The sequence below is a fragment of the Pseudorca crassidens genome, chromosome 10 (genome assembly GCF_039906515.1).
Source record: "Pseudorca crassidens isolate mPseCra1 chromosome 10, mPseCra1.hap1, whole genome shotgun sequence".
Classification (NCBI taxonomy): Eukaryota; Metazoa; Chordata; class Mammalia; order Artiodactyla; family Delphinidae; genus Pseudorca; species Pseudorca crassidens.
In genome coordinates, this window is record NC_090305.1 from 105,901,777 (window position 1) to 105,925,486 (window position 23,710).

Below are 23,710 nucleotides of genomic sequence, written 5' to 3' on the forward strand. Positions count from 1 at the left end.
ACCCTCCTGCCCCCGCAGACCTCCACGGTAAGCGGCAGGAGCTCGACAGGGCTGGAGGGCCTCCTGCTCTAGACCTCCCGGGCCGCCCTGCTGTCCTCTCCCTGTCGGCTCCCTGCTGCCCCCTGGACTCCCCCCACCCCCCCGCCCCTACTTCCCACAAGATGAAATCATAACCCCTTGGCATGAAATACTACAGGCCATGTGATCTGGCCTGTCTCTGTGTCCTCTCCATCCGTCCATCAACCGGTCCATCCATCCGTCCGACTTTATAAGCCTCTGGGACAGATATCCACTCATCACCCAAACGCACCTCTCCCTTTCGATAACCGAGGTGCAGCTAAGTGGGTGGTAAGCAGGCAGGACTGAGTCCTCACCGACAGGATGGGGAGGGGTGCGGGGGGCGTGGGGCTGACACCTGGACCTGTCTGGGCGGTGCCCGGCTCTGACTGCTCCCGCAGGATACACCCCACGGCGGCGAGCCGGCAAGACACCGGCAGCCTGGGATTCCGAACGCGGTGCAGAGCTGGACCGCCCTTCCTATGACCCACTTGTGGCTTCTTTGTGCTCCTGGCTCTTCTGGCCTCTTGCAACAGCACTGCAGCCTCCACCCGGGATGCGAGCAAGCGCCCGGCGGGACCCTGCCTGCCCCATCCGGGTCGGCGGAAGCAGGTGCGCCCCGACGCCCTCTCATCAGCAAACCTACTTGGTGTTCTCTAGGGTCTTCTGCATCTTCTTGGTCATCTTATCAATGGCCGCCTGTCTCTTCCCTTCGGGTAGGAGGTCTGTCTTGTTCAGCACCACGACCAGCTTCTGGCAGGCGATCTGCCCAATCACAAGGCACTCAGCCGACTGGGTCTGCATCCCCTTGGTCACGTCAATGACCAGCATCATCAGATCGATGATCTGGGCCCCTGGGAGAAGAGAGGACAAGGTTAGGGAGGAAACAGGGCAGCTGACTCTGCAGAAAGTAGCCCGATGCCCTAGGTCCAGCAAAACGAGCCAAGATAAAGTCGGGGGTGTCGGGCTGTGAACGACAACCATGACCTCCCAGCACCAGGCAGGGGAGTCTCTCGACCGTGAACGCTGGCCCCCTCCCAGTTCTGTGACCTGATGCCCCTCATCTCTACATGGGCAGCCCGGCAGGCTTGCTAGGGGCTCCAGGAGCCCGTGCGTGTAATGGGGCTGGCAGCGCGAGGACTCCCTGCGCAGAAGCTCCTTTCCTGTGCCCAGTGCCATTTTGTCAGCCCGCTAGGTGAAAACCAGGTCTCGGTGTAGTCTCAAGTTGCCTCCTGCTGTGGGCGAGGAGGGCACTCACGCTGCCTCTTGCTGTGGGCGAGGAGGGCACTCACGCTGCCTCTTGCTGTGGGCGAGGAGGGCACTCACGCTGCCTCTTGCTGTGGGCGAGGAGGGCACTCACGCTGCCTCTTGCTGTGGGCGAGGAGGGCATCTCACTCTGATGTGAGTTGCTTGCTTCCTGTCTGACGCCCCCCCAGCCACCTGGCCGCCCTGTTGGTCCTTGGACCCCTGCCACCCTGCAAGGCCTCTGCCCCAGCCCCTCCCCCTGCCCGGCCCGCTTGTCCAGGGGTTAACTGCTGGCCCTCTCTGAGTCCTGGCTCAAATATCTCCTCTCAATGAGGCCCATCCGGACAGCTCGATCACGGCTGCAGCCCGCCCGCCTCCCATACGTTCCGAGCCTTCTTTTCCTGCCCTGTTTCCCCAGGACACTTAGCACCCTCCACCTGTCCGTGAAACTCACGCACCGTGCACTGTTTGCTTCTGACCTGGCCTCCCCGACTGCCCTGCAAGGGTGGGATGGAGGCCAGAGGGTTGCCATTGACACTGCTTTCCCTTCTGACTGGACTGTCGCTCGTTGTTGCCAACGTAACGAAGCCAAGGGTAGGTGCTGAGGGTGCGTGCATGGGCACTGTTAATACCGTGTCTCCTTCCAAGTGGACTGTCGCTCGTTGTTGCCAATTTATTTATTTATTCATTTAGTCTATTTTTTCCATATTCTACTTATTTATGTGGCTGGGCCAGGTCTTCAGCTGCGGCATGCATGCGGGATCCAGTTCCCTGACCAGGGATCGACCTGGGGCCCCCTGCATCGGGAGTACGGCGTCTAAGCCGCTGGACCACAGGGGGAAGTCCCTGTTGCCAATTTACAGAAGCTTTTTAAACACTGAGGAGCCAAGAGGAGGTGCTGGGGTGCTGCATGGGCACTGTTGCTACTGCTTCCCACTCCCACTGGCGTGTTGCTCTTTGTTGCCAATCTAAAGGAACTTTGTAAACATTGAGGAGCACATCCTCTGAGGGGAAGGCGCATGTTAGGCTTCTCTCCCCACTTATCTTTGGCTTTTATGACTTCTTTTTCCCATGCAGAAATGTCTGACTTTTATGTTGAAATGGTCAGTCTTTCTCTCTTTCTCTCTTGTTTCTGGGTTTGGTATCTTACCTAGGTATTTTTTTACTTTTAAGATTATATATATTTTTTCATGTGCTTTCTTCCAGTACTTTTACAGTTTTAAATGTCTATGTTTCAAACCTTAATCCATTTAGACTCTATTTTGATGCAAAGTGCAAGATGGAGATCTAACTTGAGTTTTTTCTGGACGGCTACCCATCATCGTCCCTGAGTCACAGTGACGTGCTTTCCCCCGTTTACAGACCCGGACAGGGTGGGTACCCAGGACTCTGGACCACGCACCCTACGCTCTCGGCCAGCCCGCTCCCCACTCAGCGCTGCGGGTGTTCTGTTGCACGTCTCCGGCACTTATTGGGTTTGGGCTTTTCTTCCTTTCGGCAGGGCTGCAGCACGTCTCTGTCTCCTGTCCTGTCCTCGGCTGCTTAGTTTTTCCTTGTGTCTGACACGGCTCTCTTTGTTGTTCTCCTGTCCCTCCTCTGCCGACCCTGCCCTGTTGTCCTGGGCTCTCCGGGTGGTGGTGAGGGGCTGTGCCCGGGCTCAGGGCTGTCCTGAGGACACTGGCCGTTTGCCTTTGCACCTTGTCCACTCCCCTTCCTCTTCCCGTCCTCGGGCCCTTTCCCACCTGCTCTTCGGGACGCCGTAGGGTCCCCAGAGACTCAGGAATGCAGGATTCCGGCCAAGAGGCAGCTGGCAATAGAAAAAGCAGACATTTGAATTCAGACAGCTCCGAGTTCTAGCCCTGCCTTTGCTGCTCACTGTCGTGTGACCTGACCTCAGAGTTCTCTCTATTAGCACGGGAGGGTCTCCTCCTCGCGGGGTTGTGGTGAGGGTCAGAGCTGACGCACATCAGGCAGAAGTCACGAGCTGACCTGCTGTCAGGAGCCAGGTGGGCAGTACAAATGCCAGAGGAGGGGCAACGGGGAGCTGCGGGGCCCCGGGCGAAAGTGCTCCATGGCCACGTCAGGTGCAGGCCCGGTGCTGCCACATCTGCCGACCTGTAAAGAATTTTTACACGACCCCTCCTGGTTGTGAGTGTGGGCAGTTCGTGCAGGCTGCGCAGCGTCCCTTCCACGGCCCACCTGTCTGCAGCCAGCCGTGTGCAGTCCCGAGCCCGGGCTCGGCTCCCGACCCGTGTGCCGGCCACTTGGGTTAGGCAGCCACTTTGGGGTTCCCTGCCAGTGGGGCGGCACGCTGGTCCTGCTGGATGCTGGGTCAGCTCGTCACCTACGGGATCCGGGGCGCCTGAAGCTTGCTCTCCTCCTGGTCCGTTTGGTGTAGCTCCTCATTCTCCCAGAGAAGAGGAAGCCAGTCTTCGCAGCTAGTGCCTCGTGGCACCTGGGTGACCAGGGGAGATGTCCAGTCCTGCCCAGGTGGTCCCGCTCAGGCGGCTCACTGCTGGTCTGGGGGAATTCAGCAGGATGCTTGGGGGGGAGCCCCCTTTGCAGGATCGCCTGCGTACTGGGGGACACGGTGCTCCAGGCCACTGGCTGGCACTTACCAAGGTCCCTGTGGGGGCCTCCTGGGTCTGCTGGATTTGGGGGCTGGCAGTGTTTGTTCCATGTGGCGGTAACTCCTCTCCCTCCTCCGCCAGGAAGAACCATCCCAGCAGCGCACTTCCTGGAGGCCCCTGTGCCCGAGGCGCTTCCCACAGCCCTGCATGTGTCCCCTCCGGCGACTCCGCCCGCGAGTCCCCACGCACAGACTGAGGAGGCCGCCGCACTCGGGGAGTCGGTGTACTGGGAAATGGCCGTGATGATAGCAGGATATCAATTTCCACTGTGTTTACGTTGTCGATAACGGTGCATTTGCACCGCTCAGTGAATACTTAATGTCACCAGTTAAATTTCTTTTTTTCTTTATTTTAAATTTGATATTATTTCCCCTTTTTTAGGATGCCCATAGCTTCTGATTAAAAATCAAATTTGGGTTAAATATCTGATTTGCTAAAATGTTTAAAGTTTTATATTCAGTCTCTCCAGCAGAAAACTTCTTTTCCCTGAACACATTTTTCCCCCTTTAGTCCCAGAAGGAAAGTTGCATCTCACAGATAACTTGTTAAATGCTGACCTTTCTAAGTTTTCCTTTATTTTTATTTCTGAAATGATTAAGATATATAATCTACAGAATTGGAAATTGTAATTTTTTAAAGTACTGAGAAACTCTAACCCTGTTATAATTATTCTGCAAACCTTTAAAGGATTCTGTAGTCAGTACAACTAGATGAAAAGCTCTGATAGACTGAGAAATATAGAGGGTCATTTGTGAGCTACAAGTTGTTGCCTTGTGTTTCCCACCCACTCGCTCACTCTGCCCCTCTAGTCTCAGAATGATTTCCTACCCTGGGTTCGTGGGAATCGGGAAGGACACTGTTTGATTCATTCTGGGGAAATACTAGGGATTCTGAAAAAGACAAGACGGGCCAGTTATGTCACTTCCTGTCGCCTGATCAAAGTCTGATGGAGAAACAGACTGACCGAGGGTTACTGCCAGGCGCTGGTGGTGCCTGGAGCTGACCCGGGTCTCCAGTGGGGTCAGTCACGGGTGGTGCCTGGTGCTGACCGGTTCCCAGTGGGTCAGTCAAGTCGCCGTGACCTCTGGACCCCTCAGAAGTCCCTGATGTCAGCTGCGCGGCAGCGGGGCTCCTGCTGCAGAGGTAGCATGTGGGCGCCGGACTGAGGCTGCAGATGAAGCCCCGCGGCCCCTGAGTGTTTGGGTCCCGTCTGCATGCATCGTTCTGGGCCTGTTAGTTCAGTTTTATCTCCCATTCCCAGGATCCCAGCAGGCAACACAAGTGAGTGGGCAGATGGGGAGAGAACACAAGCCTTCCCCTCCAGCTTGCGGGCCAAGACAAGGCACTCAGGTAGTTCTATACACCAGCAGGGACCGGAATCTCAGCGTCAGGACTGGACTCTTGGTCCACCAAGTGGAGGAGGTGAGGAAGCTACAGTCTGCTCACTCGGTCCAACAGAGATCAATGACGCTGTGCCCGAGCTGTGTCTTGTGCTGGAGGCTGCGAACACAGACCGAAAACCCAGGCCTTGGTCTGTGAGCCGCAGTGTGTGTGTGGGGGGGTCTCAGCGGAGGAGCGGGAGTCAGCGCACGGCGGGGAGGGGTGCGAGACGCCACGGCCAGCCCCGATGCTGGCCTCTGGCGGAGCGGGGTGACGACTGTGCGGGTGGAGGCTGGGCAGCGGCTGGGGCCCCGTTCGGAAGGACGGACCATGTGGCCGATGTGATCTTGAAGGGAAGCATGAAGGACTTCGGCTGGATCTTTACGAGAACCTCCTGAGAGGCAGGGCAGGTAAAGGTGGGGCTGGATGGCTGGAGCTCTCCGCTGGCTGGAGAGCTGGCGTGTCCTACTTCAGGGAGGGAGTCCGAGTTACCCGGATTCCCCACCCGTGGGCCACGCCTGTGACTCCTGCCACGCCCATGGATATTACTACTACCACTACTGAGTTATGTGTGTTTAAATCAAGTCCTTTTTTTGAACTCAAATGCATTTACGTTAAAAAGAACTTTACATGACAGTAAATGCATTAAATGTGCTGTAAGTAGAAGTTAACAGAGAAGATAAATAAAACAACAAAGCAAAGCAACGGAATGCACTGCTGTCGATGTTAACTCGAGTTGAAACTGAGCCCCAGGCCTGCTCTGCTATTAAGGGATCAGCAAGAGCCGGTAAAAGGCACACTAGCCCTAAATCGAGTCTCTCTCTTCGACAAAATAGGGGGACTGGATGAGAACTGGGAAAGGCATGACCTTTGACCCCACCAGGGAGGAGTGTTACCAGGCGCCAGGCATGGCCTCACACCATCTCTCCTGGTCGCCCTGGAAGCACCGGACAGAGTACATACACCGCTCACAGCGGCCTCCTCGGAGGGGCGCACAGGAAGAGCAGAGGTGTCCACGCTTCCTCAGGGCAGAGGGGCCGAAGCGGGTCAGCCGCCACTCCTTCCCGGACGGAGGAGATGGAGGTGTACGTGTGGGCTCCAGGGCCACGGGCTCTCACGAGCCAGGGAGTCCTGCCCCTGCTTCCTTAAGCTACTGTGTCGTAGTCTATCTGGGGTAATCTTTTTAGCTGACTTTGCACAACAGTACAACTCCTGTTCAAGAGCAGCGAAAAGGAGCAGAAAATGGAATTTGAAATGTAGAAATAAAATAATTGTGGCCCATGAGCTATAATTTGATTTCATGCTTTACAGGGAAATGAAAGAAGCCTTCCTTAAAATGTACGGTTTCTGCTCTCTCCCCCATCCCCCTCCCCCCTTTAACCATTTTAGGATTTCCTCTAGCTCCGAAGAGAAAATAGGATTGTGGAAAACGTTCAGCTCTCAAGTGTCACTGCCACTCAGGGGCCAGCTCGGTTTAATGTGAACTTCCCATTCTGGGTAAGAGGAAATTCTTCAATTAATAAACCGGGTGTGCGGAGGCCAGTCTTTAAGGTTTAATCAATTTCATCTGTACTTAGGATAAAAAGACTGACTATTCTACTTTTTTTTTTTTCGTTTTCCTTCTTTAAAAAAATAATAAAATGAATGTTTTATTTTAAATTCTTTGAGGCTCGTATCTCCTGTCTCAGGAAATATTGTCTATTTCATGCAGTGAGTATGAAAACTCCCCTCCCCCTTTTTTACCTTTGCTAAGAATCTTTTTTCAAAAATAACTAAATTATTCTCTGTCCTCATATACTATAACAGCTTGGGAGATGATACGAATTATACAGGGTTTTGGCAGACACCTTATAGGGGGCTGGGGAGAGAGACAGATCACCAAATATGGATGCAGGAGCTCCTTCTGGACAAACACTGAGAGGAGGGTGCGGGAACGTGCGCCCGCAGCCCCTTCACCACCAGGGACGTCTGGGGCCCTGACAACCTCACCCTGGAGGCCTACCCTGTGGTCATCTGCGGGCACGAGGACCTCAGAACAGAACCAGGGCGTCTCCCCAGCAGGACCGAGTAAACATTCGGACTTGCCGACCAACCAGGACCGACAGGACTTCCCGGGACAGAGAACTCCTGAATCTCTGTCACGTGGTCCCTGGACATGCGGTGTCCGGTCAGATTCGGGGACAGAGGCCGTGGTCAGGCCCCACGGTGGCGAGTCTGCGCCTCGGCTCCATGGAGCAGCTAAGCACTCTAGGCCATTTCTTCATCTACAGAATGGAGATAAAGCCACTACGAACCTTTTCCAAGGCTGTGTGGTGGGCCTCACACAGCCTTGGGACCCACAGGGCAGGAGGTCCCGTCCGACCCAGGTCCTCCCCATGCTTTCACAAGGGGCCTGGGTGAAAATGCTACTTTTAAGTCAGTGTTTTTCACTAAAACGCTGCAAGCCCAGGGCCCTGTCAGTGTGAGCTCCATTGTGAGAATGAGCACGAAAGCCTCACCGCTCTGAACAGCGGCTGCAATGATCAAGGGTCTCAACGTGGCTGGTCAAGGTGCAGCCAACAGCCCATCTCTGCAAGAGCCACCTGGGGCTCAGAACAGCACCTAACAGTACTCAGTGCACAGTCAGCACCCACTAAGTGAGAGGGGAGGGAGAGGGGAGCGGAGAGGGAGAGGGGACGGGGAAGGGGAGGCATCCAGGAGGCACAACTGCCGCAGCAGCTGGACCAAGGTAGTGGAGCCGGGAGCAGAGCCAGGCTCCGCCTGACCTGAGGCCCCTTGTCCTTCCACCAGGCCTCCTCCCTGAAGTGGCACCAAAGAGGATTTCTCCTGAAGGCAGCAGCCCGTGATCCCAAGGAAGAACCGTGCCCTGGGTTCAGGGCCCACATGCCTTCGCTCCCCGTGCAGAGGTGTGAGGGGAAACGCCTGCAGACACAGGCCACGTGAGAACAGGGACGGGATGTGGGGGGGACACGCTGCCTCCCACCTCAGCCCCCCTCCCTGCCTGTCCGGGGAGAGCGGGTCTCTGAGCCTCACCCTCACCCGTCTGCAAACAAGATCCCCTGTCACCTACAGGGCAGCGTGGAGCTCCCAGATCCCACGTGCAAACCTCACGGCCCAGGACCTGGCCCAGCAGGTGCTCATCCACGGTCGTGACTGAACCTGTCCTGAGGTGGGGGTGGTGGGCAGACGTGAACACCTGCAGGACCTGGTGGGTCCTCAACTGAGCGGCACGCCTGGCGCGAGACGAGGCACAAGTCTAGACGCCGCAGCCGTTCCTGGGCCCTGGCTGGAGGGGACAGTCCCCCCTCAGCTCCGGCCCACATAGCCAGAAAGGAATGTGGGCCTGGAGTTGTCAGATCTTCTGGTTTTTCAAGAGAAGCCAAAAATCTGGACCACTGTATGAAATTTGCCAATTTTTAAATGTTGACAACCAATTCAAAACAAAATGTTTAAACTGTATGGCCCAAACAAAACATGTCCATTGGCCAAAACCGGCCTGCAGCTCCCAGTGTGAGGTCTCTGGAGGGAGTTTTCTCGAGAAAGAGAGGTTGGAGGAACCAGAACAAACAACCACCTCTTTGGCCTCGTGAATCAGGAAAGCACTTAGGGACCCATCTGTTGAGCTCCTGCCCCTCCTGCCCCCATGACCCACACTGGGCCTCAGTGAGGACAGGAAAGTTCATCCTGGAGGGAAAGGGTGGCAGGCTCTCCGCTGTCACCAGGTCCCACTGGGCTACAGCAGGGGACACGAAGCCACGGGTCTGTGGTCAGACGAACCTCAGCTTGGACCCGGTCCCTGTAGGCCACAAGGGGCAAGCCGCCCCTCCCCGGCGCCTCGTGTAGGGCTCCCCAGGCCCCCATGCTCTGAACCGAGGCTGTAGCTGTCACAGCCTGTCTACCAGGATGGGAGGGGCTGACACACGGCTGCTCTCTGGTGGTCTTCTCACTACAGCTTCAAGCACCGGTTCTCACACCGAGTGTCAAAACGCTCCCACTAGGTAGAAAGTCTGAGATGACCTAAGACGATGATTTTCCTGGAAGGGTGAAGCAGGAAAGCCTCAGTGGCACCAGGCCGGAATGTCCTCTAGGACAGACGCTCTCCTCATCTCGGCCCTGGGACGAGCCCTTTCCACGAGCGCCGCGCGTTGTCTTCACAGCTAACGTCTAGCGGCAGCAGGTACCACTATCAACACCAAGTTCTGCAGATGGACACGTGGAGGCCCAGAGAAGCTACATCACACCCAAGGTAAAGAGCCAGTCGGTGACAGGCGCTCAGCCCAGAGACCTGGATCCACAAGCACCACGTTACCCTGCGTGGGGAAGAGCTCAGAGCTCCCCCGAGGAGCAGAGAGAAGGGCAGCCCCCCGCCATGTGCCCCGCAGCTCCCGGTCAGCCCTGCTGTCTCCCCCTGGGACCTGGGCACAAGCCCACGCACCGAAGTGCTCCTGCCATCTCGTCCCTTCTCCTGGCACCTCCGACTTTGAACTGCAGCTCAGATGTCACCTCCCAGGGATCTTCCCGACTCTCCGTGGTCTGGATGAGGCGGCCCTCCCTTGGGGTGCCGTGGTCCCCACGCTGCCCAGGACAGCCCTGTTCTGTGACTCGTCCGTGCCCCTGCAGCCTACCCCCAGGGACAGAGGCCCCAACGGGCAGCAGCACAGAGCCGGTGGTCAGCGAGTGCCCCTACAGGGAATGAACAGAGCTGGGACGCAGTTAAAGCACTGAGCAGGGCCCTCCACCAGCCATGCACGGATTCCTCTCTGTTCTGTAGTGGTGACGTCCTCCTACACTGCAAAGAGGCACGTGTGCTTGTCCAGAAGCAGAGACAGAAGGAAGAAGGGAGCACGGACAGGACCGCACGCTGTGAATACCAGGGGGCTGGGACCTGCAGACACAGTGTCCAGGGGCCTCCAAGGGCTGCATTCCCCTGGGAGAAGACCCCCAGCGATGGGGAGGAGGGGCCCTCACAAGTCCCCCTGAGAGACGAAGAAGCTGAGACTCAGGGTGGGGACGCAGATCCTGACCCCTCTGAACCCCGCTCCCAACCACCACCACCGTAGAGGTGGGTCCACCACTCACGAGGCACCAAGACAGGAAAACCACACTCTGCTTGTTCTGAGGGACGATGGCTGCCGTGGCCTTGGACACAGACAGGCTCTTCTAGAGACAGGGCCCCAGGCCACGGCGAGCCCCTCGTCTGAGGCAGAGAAACCACGGCAGGCGTCCCTGCCTGGCCCAGGCCAAAGGGGCTGGAAAGCCCGCCGGGCTCCTCCGACTGAGACGGTCTGAGAGCTCAGGGTCACAGAGCCTGAGAGCGTGGCCTCAGGAAACTGTTTACTGGAGAAACAGGGGAAAAAAAAGAAGAAAAGAGGGGGGAAATCTACCATAAAAAGTAAGTAAAATCAGCAGAATTCCTTCATGAAAAGGGTGGAATTAGCATATGGCCTCAGCTGCCAAGTGAGGCCACTGAAGCAAGCAACGACAATGAGTTCAAGACACAATTAGACGTTTTTCTGGACGGAGACAGAGGGCACTGAGCAGGCAGCCGCGTTTCAGAGGGAGCGGCAGGGCACGTTCAGGGCAGGGCCACCGTGCGAGCGCCCTGAGCACTGGCTGGGGGGTGGGGGGCATCACCTGGGACCTCTCCCCCCGCGTTACACTGCCACGATGCCTCCTGCAGAACCTGCAGCCGCCCGGAGCCCGAAATAACAGTCTGGTTCCATCCCCCTCGGCCTCTGCTGCTGCGCCCGGGGCCGAGTGCCGCCTTCAGGGACTAGCGTGGCTGAGTCCCTGCCCTCAAGGAGCTCACGGTCTGGTGGGGGAGACGCACACAAACCCACAAGGTCAACACAGTGAAGTACATCAAAGTAAGACGTGAAGTTCCTGCTGAGCAAGCACAGAAGAGGGGAATTTAGCAACCGGAGGGAGGGAGGAGGCCGGAAAGCAGAGGGAAGGGCCTTTCAGGGCCGAGCACACAGCAGGAGGCCACGGAGGCCCAACCACCAGCACCTCAGAGGATGCCGACCACTCGGTTCCCCTGGACCCTCGGGGCCGGGGCCAGATCTCCTCGGAATGACCAGAGGTGCCAACCGCTGGCTCAGGGACCAGATATGACTCAATGGCCACAACTCGGGACAGCTGTTCCCAATCTTCCCAAGAGTGCGGCACACGCGGCCACCCAAGGCACGGGAGACGCTGGGTCCTCGTGGGCGACACAGTCTGTTAGGCCCTCTCTAGCCCAGTGGGTTCCAGTGTCCTCCTTCGGGCGGCTCCCTGACGATGGTCTAGCTTCGTCAGGTTCCCTGGGCCCCGTCTCCTTCAAGGTGGAGTGAATGGTTACCCTGAAAGGACCTCGAACCTCTCCTCTGTGCTCACGGCAGGCTCGCTGGGGCATGGCATCTCCACGGCCCCTGGGCCCCCGGCCCGACCCTGAGTGGGGTCCCACCTCCTTCACACCCACGAGTCAGAACCAGCTCTGCCGGCCTCTTGCGTCCACACAGCGGGCCTCTCAGATTGAAGCTGGGAGTGATGGGGATACTGAGAAGAAAACGAGGCCTGGCCCCTGCACCCAGCACCCTACATACAGAACAGGGGAAGGAGTGACAAGTGCTTGGCACTCGTCCTTTCAAAGCCCCATCAGGCTGTCTGCCGGCCGCCAACCAGCTTCCATGGCGGCAGGGGTAGGGGAGGGGGCATGGGGTCTTCAGCAGGGCAGGGCAGGCACTGACTCCACATACCCCGTTCTCCCCCCAGGCAGACAGCAATGGCCTTAAGCTCCCACTTATGACGAGCACTGTGTGCCCAGCACCGCATGCAGACGCTCACAGCTCCGCTCCACCATCCCCACGACAGCCCAGCCGTGACTCCATCTTCCAAAGGCAGCAGCTCAGTCAGGGACGTCCGTCCACAGGCCCAAACACACAGTGAGCAGGCGGCAGGGCCCAGCTCCTCCACCACCCACCAGAGCGCTCTCGTAGCCACGTGACCTCAGCTTCCGGGGCCTTGCCCCCGCTCCTGCCCCCGCCCCAGGAGGAGGCCCTTGAGAAGAGACGCCAAACCAAAGAAGAAACCACACCTATAGAACTCAGGAAAGCACTGAACTTACGATTCCAGCTCTATTATAAAGGATACAAATCAGGACCAGCCAAAGGAAGAGACACACAGGGCACGACCTGGGCGGGCACAAACACAGGCCTCTATTGCGGAATCGGGGCTCATCACCATCCTGGCACATCCATCTCTTCGCCAAACACGAAGTCCCACTGAGCCCCTGGGTCCAGAGTTTTTATTGTGGTTTCATTACTTAGGCACGAATGACTGAATCACTGGTCATGAGACTGAACTCGACTGATCCGCTCTGCCCTCCTCAGAGGTCAAGAGGTCAGGCTGGTGTCTCTGGCCCAAAGCCCCAGCCCACTAGTCACATGGCTGGTCTCTAGTCTTCCTCTAGCATAAACTCAGGTGTGGTCCAGGGGACCACCAGGAACAGTAAGGACACTCCGGTCACTAGGGAAATTCCAAGGTTTCAGAAGCTCTGTCCCAAGATCCCAGGACAAAAGCCAGATTCCTTATCATATTAATACAGCAGTAAGGCTAAAACACGCTCACACACCACTGCCCTCCATCCGTCCCCCACTCGCTGCTGATGAATGCGCTGCGTTGTGACAGCTGCTCTGAGGGACAGTCTGAAAGGCAGCAGAAGCCCCCGGAGTGCTGCTAGAGCGGAAGACACCGTCCACGGCACGTCGGTTCCTCGAGGAGGGAGGGATGGGCACTGCGGTGGGACAAGCCGGGGGCGCCGCGGGGCCAGTAAACACGCTGTCAAAGAGCGCTTAATGACACAGGGCAGGCTCATGGCTCAGCGCCTAAAACGTTACATGCAGTGGGATCGCTCCTAGGAAAGGGGTTATGTCAGAATACTAAGAGGAGTTATCCTGAGTAACTAGATTCTTATTTCTCCCTCATACTTTCCTCTATTTTCCACATTCTCAATAGGCATAAATTATACATTCAGGGGAAAAAGGGCTTTTAAAAAATAGCACGTGAAGAATAACATTACATACACTAACTCCCATGAAGCAGTAATAAGCTACTTAATCTGAAAGCACATGGCAGTGACTGTATTTTCACTATTTAGAATTTCTTTTTGGTTCTTTTTCATCATGTCCTAAGCTCACTATGTGTCCCATTTCTTCATTTACATTTCAAACATTCTTATTTTAAAGCCCCTTGCAGATTTGTTTCATGGTTTCTGGTTCCTAGGACGGGGATGTCCGCACTTGTGCCTATGGGATTTCTTCTGCACGGTGGTAACTTTCCTCATACGCCCTGTGACTGGTCCTCAGCCAGGGCTGTTTTCCGTGGGAGGTCCCAGTGTGTAACTGGAGTGTGCCCGGGGGCTGGCCGGACTGTGGGGCCAGGGCCACGTGCGACACCAGCGCTTCCATAACACAGATGACGCGGACGCGAGTGCACTTGGTCTCAGGGAGGACGTCCTGTCTTCTCCTGGGGCAGCCATTTAACCTTGACCTTCTGGAGGAGACCTTTCCTAGTTCCTTGTCTCCGTTTATGAGGGATCCTCTACATCTCCAGTGTGGACACCCCTGAGAACCAGCTGGCGTCCAGGCCTGTTTGCTGCTGTGCCTCTGACGCCTTTCCACGTCTAGCCCTTGAAGACGCTCCTTCCTGGCTTCTGCACCTCAACCTCCTCGTGCTTCCTCACTTCACCCAGCCTGTCAACGTCTGTGCGACCCAAGGCTCCCAGGGGCCACGCAGCCCCCACTGTGTCACCCACACGTCTGAAGCGACGGGGCAATTATAAAGGGTCAAGGGGGCACACAGCGAGGGACACTCGACCTCACGCCCCTCTCACCACCTGACAACAATGATGGAAACTAAATGTACTGGAGGTAACTAGACATCATTTTAGTGAACAGAGAACTACTATAACCAGAGTTGCGTTGTAGACTCTGAGTCACAAAGACCTGGATTTGAACCCTGGTTCTGCCAGCTCTGCAATCTGGGGCCTCTCACCCCCAGCCCTCCACTCACAGGGACATGGTGAGAACTGGCCTAAAGCCCAGTCTGCTGGGGCCCGTCCCTGGGGAGCTGATCTTTGCTGCACCTGGTGACACAGCTCACACTGAAGAACAGGCTAGGAGAGCTCTGTACCAGCTCCAGGCAGAGCCTCAGGACAGCGATTGTGAAGCAGGGACCAGGGGGGGACTGGGAATGGCCGGGGAGCTTCTAGCACCTGGAAGGATCCTTAGACTGCGGCTAGCAACAGCCCCAGCTGCACATCCCCACGGGGACTCTGGGAAACCTGGCCACTGGCGTCCCTGCCTGAGGGCTGACTGTGTGCACCCCCTTCCCAAACGGCCCCAGCCCCCTGCAACAGCTCCAGGAACCACACAGAGAGCTCCACGAGTGGGAGCTATGACCACGGCGCCTGGACCACCTCTAGAGAGGGGACGTGTCTGATCATTCACCTCCGAGGCTGCTCCCTGAAAGGAGCTCGGGCACCTTCGGATGACAGCCCAGGCCACGGAGCCAGAGTCAGCCCTGCCGCTTCCAGGCCCACTGCCGCAGTGACGTCACCCTTTGTCCTCGGCTTCCTCATCCACAACACGGGGTGGGTGGAGGGAAACAAGTTACTACAACACCGCGCCTGGCACACAGTAGGTGCCGTGGAAGGCGCGGCTGCTGTCCGTGCCAGGGGTTGTCTCTGTGCTCCCGAGTGCTACGGGCAGCAAAGCTGCGTTCCCGGGACACGCGCCAGGTAATGGCGGCAGCTGCGGCCGAAGGCTCAGCCAGCAGGGATGTACCGGACGAGCACCCGCTCAGGACTCACCGGGCAGTGCACTTGGCTCCAGCTCCACCATGGGCCCAGCACTAGTCTGAGGGGACACCGCAGTTCCACAAGGCAAGCAAGGCCCTGCCCTCACAGAGTGAACGTTCCAGCACCAGCCACTGACATGCTCACGCAGAGACGACAGTCGGGAAGTACGACGGGACTGGGGCCCGGGGTGGAGGGTGCAGCAGGCAACACTCTGAGAGGGGAGGTGGGAGACTCCCTGGGAGACAGAGGGGGATGGGTTTCCTGCAGCGGGAGCAGTGGGCAGAGGCCCTGGTGAGGGTGCGTCTGTGCCGCGGACCCCACCCGCCAAGGCAGGGCCTGGACTTCCTCGCACTGGTAACTGAGGGCCAGCGGCCGAGTGTTAGGTGGGGAGTCCACGGCGGTGCCCGGGGATGGTGATTACTCAAGGCAGTGGCCAGGGAGGCCGGCTGCGGGAGGCCGGGCCGGGGAAGGGCGTGCGAATACAGACCCTCCACCCTGTCAGCAGCCTCCCTCCTCCCGCTGCCTGCTCCCACCGTCTGTGAGCTTCTCGGCAGAGGCCCGGGGCCCCCCTGGCTGCGGAGGCTCCCGGAACCCCGTGACTGCAGCTGAGGCCGGCGACAGGAAGGGGAGGGAGTCCCGTCCTCCTTAGGAGGAAGGCCGCAGAGAAGGTCCAAAACCAAGAAAAACTAAAAGTACGTAACGAAGTTACAGAAGAAATCATCAGCTAGAGAGCCAGGACGGCTGTGGCTGGAGAGAGGCAGGCTCTGCCCTTGCACCCGCCTCTGCTCCCCACCTCCCGCAGGCCGGGCCCCGCACAGCCCCCGGGCAGCCAACGCCCAGCCCAGAACCGCCCTTCTCAACCCAAGCCCAAGCCTCCGGAAGCACAGGCAAAGGAGGACCGAAGATACAGAACGAGGTGCGGTGAGGACAGGGGCGCCACACTCAGCCCAGGAGGCCACCCATCTGTTGGCTAAAAGCAACTAAACCAGAAACTGTTTTAAGCTACAGCTGGTGTCTGGGCCACTTTATCAAGCACTTGAGACACAGAGCTGATTATTTTTCTGGCAACAGCGAAAACAGAAAGGCTGAAAGCACAGAGTCTGTCACCAGCTGTTTCCGGAGCGGTTCTTACAGTCACGTCTGGGTTGGGGCCAGAGACGGCAGAGAGGTCCACTCGGGAGGCCGGCTGCGGTTGGTCCTGTTCTCATTCCCCGCTTGCGTTTCGCTGCCTTGAGTCACGCATAGTAAAACCCCTCGCACAGCATCTTTCGCTGCTTTAGATGCTATTTGCAAAGAGCCCCTTACATAGGGACTTGGGTTACAAGAAACGTGCGTGCGCTGTGGTCTTGACTCACGGTCGCTGCCCCTTACTGGGATCTGGGTTCCCACACCAGCTCTCTCCTCACCGGCCTGCCGCGTGGCTGCGGCCAAGCTCTTCAGCCCATCTCGAGCCCCAGTTCCTCACCTGTGACACCCGAGGGGCTGTGGAGCTTTCCAAGCGTCGAGCACAGAGCCCGGCACGTAGAAGGTGCCCAACAAACGGGACATGATTAAGATCTGACTGGTTCTCCTGGCTCACACCACCCTTGCCCTAACATCATCAATACCCATGGATGTGGGGTCATGGGTGATTTTTGTTTTCTTCTTCCCGTGCTGTTTTCCAAAATCGGGACAAGAAAATTCACTTCGCAATAACTATAAATACTTTATAACAAAAATCATTACCTACTAAAATGTTAGGGGGAAAATGCTTGGGCTATTCTTATATGATAAGAGTCCATCCCAGGACCAGAGGTCTCCCTCTGCTACGTCAGGGATCTGAAAACAGTTTTCAGGACCACTGCCAAAGCCAGCCGGACAAAGGCTGCCCCCACCCGCCTCTCCTGTCAAAGGATTCCAACCTCAGTCCCCATTCCTATGGTCCCCATTGCCCTAAACCAGGACCACACGGGGCCCCGTTCTGAGAGTGGCCCGGCGAGAAACCGGCCAGTGACCTGTGGCTTCTGCCAGCTGGGCTAATAGGGCTCCTGGGGGTCTTGTGAGTGATTCACTGGGAGACGGGGCGAGTGAGTTGAGTGCTGAGGAGTGAGAGGGTATGAGATACAGCCCGTGTAGAGGCAGCTGCCAGAGGCCGGTGCAGGCCTGAGGGGGCTGGTCGAGGGGTGGAAGCGGGGGCGGGCAGGCAGGGCCCCGGGCTGGGGCAGGAAGAAGGCAGGTACAGACCACCAGCTGCTCCAGCGTGGGCTCAGCACGTCCAGCCCGAGCACAGCCGTGTGGAGCTGGTTTCCAGCCCCAGGTCTGCAGACCTGAGGGTGGACACAACGCGCCCCAGTGCAAGTGGGGCCTGGTGACTGGCCAACCTTTGATGTCCCTCCAGGCCACAACTGGCCAGGTCCTCAGATTGGTTTATTTTTCCTGCATAACTTTTGCAATGCTTCAACTAAACAGAAACTTTTTATCAACCATTCCCAGAGCAAGAAAAATAGCCGAATGCTTGGTTTGTAACGGAAGCTGGCAGCTGTGCTGGGCTGGGGGACACACGAGAACAGCTCCCACTTTGAGGGATTCGGAACCCACGAGGGAACTGCACCTACTGCCGATACGGGGACCCTGTGCCCCGTCCACCAACTGCTCACAGAGCCGCTCTCCTCCGAGGTCCTCGTCCCCCGGCTCCGTCTCTCTGTTTACTTGGCAGGAACCCCAGGCCAAGCGCCAGGCACAGGCTGGGCCCAGATCCAGCCGCTCAGTCTCTGCTGCGTCTTCTGCCGGGGGCACTGACTCGGCAGCAGAAAGCTGAGCCCAGAGCCACAGGCAGGTCCGCAGCCTTGCAGGAGGCAGCCGGCCTGAGAAACAAGCGGGCACGAGGGACCTGGCCCGAGAGATGGGGGGCCCTGGATCCAGGGGTGCCTAAACGCAGCCCACAAACCATGCTGGTTGTAAGAAGCAGTTTGGGATGAATTTCTGTCCTTTACTAATGAAGATTACGTACTAACGTGCTTTAACAATTCTTCTCAAGTGTCCTGATTTTAGTGCCTTCATGGCATTTTCCAAGCAACTAAACTGACTGCTTACACACATGATCTCACTTGAACCACCGACGCTGTGCAGTGCGCATCATGGCTACCCTTACTTCACAGACAAGGCCGAGGAATTATTCACTTCCGCCGTCGCTGTCGCAATCATCATCGCTTCACCCAAAGTCACACAGATATTAGGCTGTGCAGCCGGGATCCAGATTCACATCCTCTGAATCCAAAACCTACACTCCTCCCCCCTAGGAAGGCCCCGCTGCCTCGGTGTGCACAGTCCTGTCCTAAATGCAGGCAGAGACACGAAGGCCGTGGGCCTCACCCCTCTCATCAAGGGCTTGCAGTCACCTGGAAACTGGACATAAGACCACGAGCCCACTAAGGATGCAGAACGCCAGAACACAGCTAAGAGTCCAAGCGTGAGGTCCAGGCACCATCCACAGGGCAGGGAGCTGAGATGGCGCAGAGGCCACACGTCAGAGTTGCAGGCTGGTGCAGAGTCTCCCCATCACCGTGACCTCAGCGACCCAGGGCTGCACCTTCAGATTCAGTCCTCCACCAGCCGCCGGGACTCCCCCACTCCCCCTTCAACCAAGGTTTCCTCAGCTGTGTGACTGTGCTGTCGCAGCCCACCCCCAAGACTGTGGAAGTGCTCCCTCTTACCCACACTCCTTCTTCAAAAGCACCTTAATTACAGCTCTCAGGTGACACAGAGCACGGCAATTTCCAGTTTCCCTCCTGGAAACAAAGAGACCTCAGGAATTCTACAATCCTGCATCACTTAGTTAATACTCTGGTGTCAACTGATGGCCTCTGGGTCTGTACTAGGTCACTTTCCATTGAGTAACTATCTTCTGCAAATAGTCACTGAAGGAACTGTGCCTCGCTGACTGAGGCAAAATTTTTAGTTCAGCTTTAGTTCAGTTCAATTTTAGTCTTATTTTATGTAACTGAGGAAAGTGAAACTTTAAAAGTCTCATATCATATTTCGAACCGACTTGCATTGTATTAGTGACGTGTCACTGAATGATTTTCCTTAGTTCAACACTTTTTCTTTTGAAATCATAATATAATATTAAAGACGCTCCAGAAAAGAAAAGTCAGCAAGGACTCCAAAAGGACCTGAAGGCAAGTCCCGCCACACAGCGGCTCCTCCAATGTTGCTCACTCCCGTGCCGCCGTCACAAAGGCTGCTGCACCCACCACACGTCCTGGCCGCACTGTCATCTCTTGAGGCCTCTGCCCAAGGAGCTCATTTCTAGCGAGAGGACAAAGGCAACACACCCCAGAGACGTGCTTCCACAGAACTTTCCCCAAGCTGCCACCCACTTTCCAGGGAAATTGAGGTGAAATGACAGTTGAGTCCTACATTGCAAGAAGGCGGGAGGGAGCTGGAGGAAGGAAAATGGAGGGAGGAGGTGGGGGGAGGGATGGGAGGAGGGGCCACCCTCCTGTAGGTACTGTTTTCTAAGGCTCTTACTCAGGTTGAACAAGTTGGAGGTTTTAAAACGAAGCAAGAAACTCTGAATTATAGAAATAAATGTACTCTACTCTCATGCTATGTTCAAAGATGCCATTTTCTCTGAACATTTTCTTTCGCAGAGGAGGGCCCTCTGCGATGTGGGAAGAGCCCAGGCTGCTGGTGCAGGCTCCTGGCTGCCCGCCCTCCACCCTCCCTCCAACCCCAGCTGCCTCCTGTGGGTGGGCTTCCGGGGAGGCAGGAAAAGCCTTCTCTAGAGCTGACTCCCCTCTGTCCGCTGAACAGGCACCGGGGTGTGGCAGGCAATGCTGCGCGCCCAGTCCCCGCTCTGCTCCTGGTGCCTCGGCTCCTGGCCTGTCACCCAGAGATCACCCCTTCCTCTGATGCCTGACAAAGGCAAGGATAATTTTTCAAGGTTGGTGGCTGGTCAAATGAGTCTAAGCAAGCCGACTGCATGGGGAACGTCCGCCTCCCTGGAGCCCGAGGGGACCGCTGACACAGGTTTACAGATACCACCTGGGGACCAGACGGAAAAGAAGACTCTGCCTCGGCTCTCCAGGCAGCACCTTCCAGAGAGCTGCTCCAGAACGCATCCCACGACCCAGCTGCACATCCTGAGAGGAACACAGGACATGACACCAAGCACCAGAGTGCCCTGTGCTCTGCATGTGCCCCTACGTCTCCAGCAGGGTTCTGAACACCAACATGCTTGGCACCGTAAGACACGTGGAATCACTATGTTAACTTGAAAACGAGGACAAAGGTATGGTCCAAGTGGGTGGGTGCCCTTGGCACCCCGCACCCAGAGTGTCCCAAGGTCGGTACATTCACAAGCAGAACGGTTTTTAAGAGGCGTGTGACTGTCATGCAGCTCATCTCCCAACTCCAGGAAGGCCCTGCCTACAGACGGTCATCCCAGTTGCACAAATTAAACCAGGTCTGTGGGATGAGACTCAGAGTAAATTAGGTCCCAGAATAAGCCTCTGGAAAAGCAAGAGTTTCATAAAAATGGCAACATATGCTCCGCCTTCTCTGGCATTAGTGAACGTGGGAGAGGCTGAAGGCCACTTAATGGTCTAATAAAATGTTTACAGGCGAAGGTTCTTACAGACAAAGACTGCCTGAGACCAGCACGCCCTGTGCTGGGGTCTGGCGACCCTTTCGTCAGGGAGATTTCACTGCAATGGCAGGAACGCACCCCACCCGCAACCCGTCGGCAGGGGTCCCGCCTCTGCTCTCCCCTCTCTGGGCCCGCAGCCCTGAGGAGGGGGCTTTGCGTCTGTCCCCGCGGCCGGGAGCTCCCACGGGGCAGGGGTCTCTCCTGGCCCATAGGAGGGAGGGCCCACATGCTGGGTGCAGACAAGTGCACGGACCAGTGACCAGGTCAGCAAATGAACAGACAGGGACAAACGCTGAACTGGAACCGCTAAAGAGTCCTGTGAACAAGGTCAACAAAGGTCAGGTGGACGCCAGCTCATGGTAGATACAAATACTACTAACTTAGGTGGATCGAAGGCCTCAATATAAGAGCTAAAGCCATAAAGCTTTTAGAAGGAAACAGAGCAGGATGCCTTCATGACTTGGAACAGGCAAAGATCTCTTAAGCAGGGCACAGAAAGTGAAAACCATTAGAGAAAAAAATGAACAATGAGGCTTCATCAAAATTTAAAACGTCTGCTGGACTTCCCTGGCACTCCAGTGGTTAACACTCTGAGCTTCCACTGTGGGGGGGGGGGGCGGTGGCGGGGCACAGGTTTGATCCCTGGGCGGGGAACTAAGATCCTGCTTGCTGCACAGCACAGCCAAAATACAAAACAAAACAAAACAAAACAAAAAGCTAAAACGTCTGCTTATCAAAAGACATCAAGAAAACAAACAGGCAAAGCCACAGATTGGGACAGAATATTTACAAAACATATATGTGACAAAGAACTGGTAAACAGATTCATAGAGAACTTCTATAATTTTTTAAAAACTCTAAACCCAATTAAAAATGGGCAAAAGAGGGACTTCCCTGGTGGCCCCGTGGCTAAGACTCCATGTTCCCAAGGCAGGGGCCCTGGGTTCAATCCCTGGTCGGGGAACTAGTCCCACACGCCGCAACTAAAGATCCTGCATGCGGCAACGAAGATCCCGCGTGCCGCAGCTAAGACCCGGTGTGGCCAAATAAACATATATGTATTTTTAAATGGGCAAAAGATTTGAAAGATGCTACATAGAAAAAGATATACAGAGAGCAATAAACGTATTAAAGAGTAGTCAACGTTATTACAGGCATACCTCAGAGATATTGCAGGTTTGGTTCCAGAACACTTCAATAAAGCAAATATCACAATAAAGTGAATCACATGAATTCTTTGGTTTCCCAGTGTGTAAAAGGTTATGTTTACACTATACGGTAGTCTATTATGTGTGCAGTCGCGTTATGTCTAAAAAGACAATGTACGACCTTAATTTAAAAATATGCTAAAAAACCCTGACCGTCACCTGCGCGTCAGCCAGTTGTAGCCCTTCTGCTGGCGCAGGGTCTCGCCTCCGGTGCTGCCGGCCGCTGACTGATCAGGATGGAGGCTGCTGAGGCTGGGATGGCTGCGGCCATTTCTGAGAACAAAGCCAGCATGAAGTTCGCTGCACTGATGGCCTCTTCCTTCATGAATGATTTCCCTGGAGCAGCAGTGCTGCTTGGCAGTATTTTACCCACAGAACTTCCTTCAAAACTGGAGTCAATCCTCTCAAGCCCGCAGCTCCTTTATCAACGAAGTTTGTGTCACATCCTAAGGCCTTTGCTGTCGTTTCAACTATCTTCACAGCCTCTTCACCAGGAGTAGATTCCGTGTTAAGAAACCACTCTCTTTGCTCATCCATAAGAAGCGGCCCCTCATCCGTTCCCAAGTTTCATCGCAAGATGGCAGCAATTCAGTCCCACCTTCAGGCTCCACTTCTAGTTCTGGTTCCCCTGCCGTTCCCACCACGTCTGCAGTCCTTCCTCCATGAAGTCTCGAACCCCTCAAAGTCATCCAGGAGGGCTGGAATCAGCTTCTTCCAAACTCCTCTTCATTTGGATATTCTGACCTCTTCCCATGAATCACAAGTGTTCTCTTTTTTTTTTTCTCTTAATTTTTATTGGCCACGCCATGCGCGTGAGGCATGTGGGATCTTAGTTCCCCGACCAGGGATGGAACCGCGCCCCCTGCACTGGAAGCACGCAGTCCTAACCACCGGACCGCCAGGGAAGTCCCGCAAATGTTCTTAATAGCATCTAGAATGGTGAATCCTTTCCAGAAGGTTTTCAATTTACTTTGCCCAAATCCATCAGAGGAAGCACTGTCTATGGCAGCTACAACCTAACAAAGTGTATTTCTTAAATAATAAGACTTGAAAATCCAAATTACTTCTTGATCTATGGGCTGCAGAAAGGATGTTGTGTTGTCAGGCATGAAAACAACATTAATCCCATTGTCCATCTCCATCAGAGCTCTTGGGTGACCAAGTGCGTTGTCAGTGAGCAGTAACATTTTGAAAGGGATCTTTTTTTCAGAACGGTAGGTCTCAACAGTGGGCTTAAAATATTCAGTAAACCATGTAAACAGACGTGCTGTCACCCAAGCTCTGTTGTTCCGTTAACAGAGCATAAGCAGAGTCGATCTAGCGTAATTCTTAGGGGTCCTAGGATTTTTGGAATGATAACTCAGTACTAGGGTCAACTTGAAGTCACCAGCTGCATTAGCCCCTAACAAGAGAGTCAGCCTGTCCTCTGAGGCGCTGAAGCCGGGCACTGACTTCTCCTCTCTCGCTATGAGAGTCCTAGGTGGCCTCTTCTTCCCATGAAGGCTGTTTCATCCACATTGAATATCACCAATTATCTCAGCTAGACCTTCTGGGTAACTTGCTGCAGCTTCTACATCAGCACTGGCTGCTTCCCCTTCCACTTTGATGCTATGGAGACGGCTTCCCTCCCTAATCCTCACGAGCCAAGTCTGCTACCTTCACACGTTTCCTCTGCAGCCTCCGCCCCTCTCTCAGCCTTTACAGAATTGCAGAGAGCTGGGGC

At 55.8% G+C, this 23,710-nt stretch overlaps 1 protein-coding gene and 1 long non-coding RNA gene across 12 annotated transcripts in view; one reads left to right on the forward strand and one right to left on the reverse strand.

Annotated features, from left to right (window-relative positions):
* EEFSEC (eukaryotic elongation factor, selenocysteine-tRNA specific) overlaps positions 1-23,710 on the reverse strand; it is a 204,717-nt gene that overhangs the window by 133,818 nt on the left and 47,189 nt on the right. For 10 of the 11 annotated variants that reach the window (XR_010947203.1, XR_010947200.1, XR_010947201.1 and 7 more), the window contains one exon: positions 704-911. Coding sequence is in view for 4 of the 11 variants with exons in the window: in XM_067755654.1 (XP_067611755.1) it covers positions 704-911 (208 nt within the window). In the remaining 7 variants the exon portion in view is untranslated. Of the gene's footprint in view, positions 1-703; positions 912-15,162; positions 15,944-23,710 lie in introns of those variants that run through there. The other variant, XM_067755657.1, reaches the window with a different exon arrangement.
* Positions 14,944-21,998, forward strand: LOC137232834 (uncharacterized). Its single transcript, XR_010947206.1, has 2 exons — positions 14,944-15,314; positions 17,623-21,998. It is a non-coding gene; the product is annotated as an uncharacterized lncRNA (long non-coding RNA).